This window comes from Cyprinodon variegatus, unplaced genomic scaffold (assembly GCF_000732505.1).
Source record: "Cyprinodon variegatus isolate N-32 unplaced genomic scaffold, C_variegatus-1.0 Scaffold110, whole genome shotgun sequence".
Classification (NCBI taxonomy): Eukaryota; Metazoa; Chordata; class Actinopteri; order Cyprinodontiformes; family Cyprinodontidae; genus Cyprinodon; species Cyprinodon variegatus.
The window spans coordinates 827,349-831,200 of record NW_015150563.1 but is presented as its reverse complement, the minus strand read 5'-3'; the positions used below and the strand labels follow the sequence as shown (position 1 = coordinate 831,200).

Genomic DNA, 3,852 nt, shown 5'->3' with positions numbered 1-3,852 from the left:
TTGTTTTGCTGTAGTGTGTAATGATGTGTATAGTGTTTACATTTTTGAAAGCTTCGAGCTGCTCTTTTGGTGTGAAAGTTTGAGTTTTGAAGGGAAAAGATGTGGTTGTGTTTATGTAGCTTTAGAAAAGGGTGTTGTGTTTAGACATTGAAGAACATGGACGAAACGTTTGTAAAATGTGTTTTAGCATTTGAGAAAAACTGTAAGATCCAAAATTCTGAGATTAAAGTCAGAATTCTGAGAAAAAAGTCAGAATTCTGACTTTTTTCCCCATGTTAAATTGAAATAGAAATTTAAAAGTCAGTTAACTTTATTTTTTTTTCCAGTGGCCCTAATCCTCTTCTGTACACACATAAAACATATTAACTATAGGAAGTATTAAAAATCCTAACAAGAAAAACCTAAAATCTATAAACACAAATAGTCTGATTTCCTTTTAGTTATTTTATTTTCCTTTTAGAAAGATATATTTTTATTTATTTATTTATTTAACCTTTATTTTACCAGGAAGTCCCTTGAGATATAATCTATATTTCGAGGGAGACCTGGCCAAGAGGCAGCAGTACAGTAAGACATATAAAAACACAGGACAACATAATAAAATTTATATAAAGAAATAATGGCTATTTGATATTAGCTTTAAATTACAAATTCATGAAGCATTTTTTCTGTGGCAAAAAGGGAAGAGCCAAATTTAAAACAATTATTTGCTTTTATTTTCTGTTGTGATTAACTAAAATAAATTTTAAAACAAAAAAAGAGGTCTGCTTATTTTCCCTGGGAGCAGATGTGATCTGCTGCTTGTTTCATGAAGGCACCATTGTTGCTTAAACAAGAATAAAATGTCTTCAGAGCCTCAATCAGTCCTGATTTCATCCACAGATGTAGAAAGCAAGTGTCAGAACAAGAAGATGTTCCAGAAGAAACACAAAAGGTTTGGAAATAGATCCCAAGCTGGTGAGGTTCACTTTTACTGGATGCTACTAATCAGATTAACCTGTTCTAGTTCCTATTTAAACTGCTTGGTCCCAGCCATCAGTGCCAGATTATTTGAGCCATAGGTGAGAGTTCTCTGGTGTACCCAGTGTTTTTATTCTGATCCTGACTAGTTTCATTTCTGATCTGTTTGTCTGACCTGTCTACAGACTTCCGTTGGATTCTGCCTGCTAATGACCTTGGATCTGTCTCCCAATCCCAGCTTGGATTTCCCTTTGGTACCTCTTCTTATCTCTGATCTCCTGACCTGGACTTCTGCTTACTCATCGACACCGTCCGTCACTAACCTGTGTTTCCTGCTCTACAGAGATTCCAGCCATCCTGTCTAAGCTGACAAGATGCAAAATTTAATAAAGGTTTTCATGACTCCCTTCGGTCTGTCTGCCTGAATTCTTTGTCCAACGTTCTGAGTCTTGACAGTGATATTGTTTTTGCTGTCTGCTGTGTATTTAGCAGCTGTTTTCTAGTTTATTTGTCTGGGTTGCTGTATTATTGGATAGGTCTTGGGTTCTGTGTTAGATTTTAGTATCATCATCTTCCATTCAGCTGGCTTTTTTTTTTTACTTTATTGTTTGCATTACATTACATTCTCCTCATCAATAAATTGTTAATTTCACCATGTTGCTTTGTTTGGTCATCAGTTGAGATCAACAGATCATTCAGCCACCTCCACCTGCCAGCGCCTCTCACCTGTTATTTACAGTGTTAAATGGTTCACCTGGATCAGAACAGGTGGAGTCAGTCAGTTCAGCCTGCTGGGTTCCAGGAGAATCACTTTTTCAGTACACTAACAGAACAGCTGTGATTTTGTGGTTTTATGCAGCCTGCTGTTTAAAAACAGGACAATGACGTCACTACCACGTAGGGTGGGTAACGTCTCAGTATCTTCGCGGGTTTCACTCCCTTGCTATCGGACAGATTAACTGCTGATCTTATATTTTGTGTTCACAGAATTTATTTTGAAAGGATTCTCCGGAAGCTGCGTCTGCTCCCAGCTGAGTATTTTAAATGCCCCCCCTCCCCTCCTGCGCCCAGTGACGTCTGTTAATGACTGGCAGCCTCCCAGTGATCTCCCCCCTCCCCTCCCCTCCCCGCTGCCTCCTGGACATCCTCGCTGACGGTCCCGGCTTTCCGGGCTCTCTTAACCGGCTTCACCTGCTCCCTGCTCGGCCTGCAGGGCCGCGAACAGCCACTGGAGCCGCTCAGTGGATGCTGAGCCTCCGCCGAGCCGGTGAAGCAGAACCGAGCCTCCCGGAGCTCCAGAACTGGACCACCGCGGTTCTTCTCTCATCATTTCTTCCAATGTCACGAGCAAGGAGATCCATCTAAGGACGTCATCAGCCCACATCCGGTGCAGGATGGACTAAACCGATTCCTCCGAGTCCATCTGAAGCACACCGGCACCGGGGCGCTGGAAGTGGAAGGACAGCATCTTACTGGTGATACTGGGAGGATCAAACAAACATTCGGGATCTGTGGTTGACGGCCGGTCACTGGACCGGAACCCGCGCGGACAGAGCCGCTGTGGGAAGGAGGAGGCAGAGGCGGCAGCAGCGTGGGGGAACCGAACCGACAACCTGGGGGGGTGGGGGGAATGGGGTCCGAAGAGGATGAGAGGATGGGTCTGCTGTTTGGACTCCTGTGGCTGTTCGGCAGCTTCCTGCAGGGCGCGCAGTGCCAGGGCGTCTACGGTAAGAACCAGAACCCAGAACAAGAACCAGAACCTGAACCAGAACCCAAACAAGAACTAGAACCAGAACCCAAACCAGGATTAGAACTAGAACCAGAACCCTTAACCAGAACCCAAATAAGAACTAGAACCAGAACCCGAACCCAAACAAGAACTAGAAACAGAACCAAGAACCAGATCTAGAACCAGAACCCAAACCAGGACTAGAACTAGAACCAGAACCCAGAACCAGAACCCAAACAAGAACTAGAACTACAATCAGAACCCAAACCAGGACCAGAACTAGAACTAGAACCAGAACCCAAACCAGAACTAGAACCAGAACACGAACTAGAACCCAAACCAGAACCAGGAATAGAACCAGAACCCAAACCAGAACCAGAACTAGTGCTAGAACCAAAACCTAAAACCAAAACCAGAACCCAGAACAAGAACCAGAACACAAACTAGAACTAGAACCCGAAACAGAACCCAAACCAGAACCAGATGTAGAACTAGAACCAGAACCCAAACCAGAACCAGAGCCCAAACCACAACCAGAATTAGAACTAGAACCAGAACTAGAGCTAGAGCCAGAACCTAAAACCAGTTCCCAAACCAGAATGCAAACCAGAACTAGAACCAGAACCCAAACCAGGACTAGAACTAGCACCCAAACCAGAACCAGAGTTAGAACCTAAACCAGAACCCAAACCAGAACCACAACTAGAACCAGAACCCAAACCAGAACTAGAACCAGAACCCAAACCAGAACCACAACCCAAACCAGTACTAGAACCAGAACTCAAACTAGAACCCAAACCAGAACCAGGACTAGAACCAGAACCCAAACCAGAATCAGAACTAGAACCAGAACTAGAGCTAGAACCAGAACCTAAAACCAGAACCTAAACCAGAACTAGAATCATAACTAGAACTAGAACCAGAACTAGAACCCAAACCATAACTACTGTAGGACCAGAACCCGAACCAGAACTAGAACCAGGACCCAAACCAAAACTAGAACCAGAACCCAATCCAGGACTAGAACCCAAAACAGAACCAGAACTAGAGCGAGAATCAGAACCCAAACTAAAACCAAAACCAGAACCCAAAGCAGAACTAGAACCAGAACTAGAACCAGAACTAGAATCAGAACTAGAACCCACACCATAACTATAACCAGA

The 3,852-nt window shown here is 43.7% G+C and overlaps 1 protein-coding gene across 1 annotated transcript in view; it reads left to right on the top strand.

Moving 5' to 3' along the window:
* The first annotated feature begins 2,099 nt into the window (after positions 1–2,099).
* Positions 2,100–3,852, top strand: part of LOC107084856 (MAM domain-containing glycosylphosphatidylinositol anchor protein 2-like) — a 45,263-nt gene continuing 43,510 nt past the window's right edge. Inside the window, exon 1 of the mRNA XM_015374904.1 lies at positions 2,100–2,687. Within this exon, the coding sequence (XP_015230390.1) occupies positions 2,591–2,687 (97 nt within the window). The 5' untranslated portion in view covers positions 2,100–2,590. The remainder of the gene's footprint in view (positions 2,688–3,852) is intronic.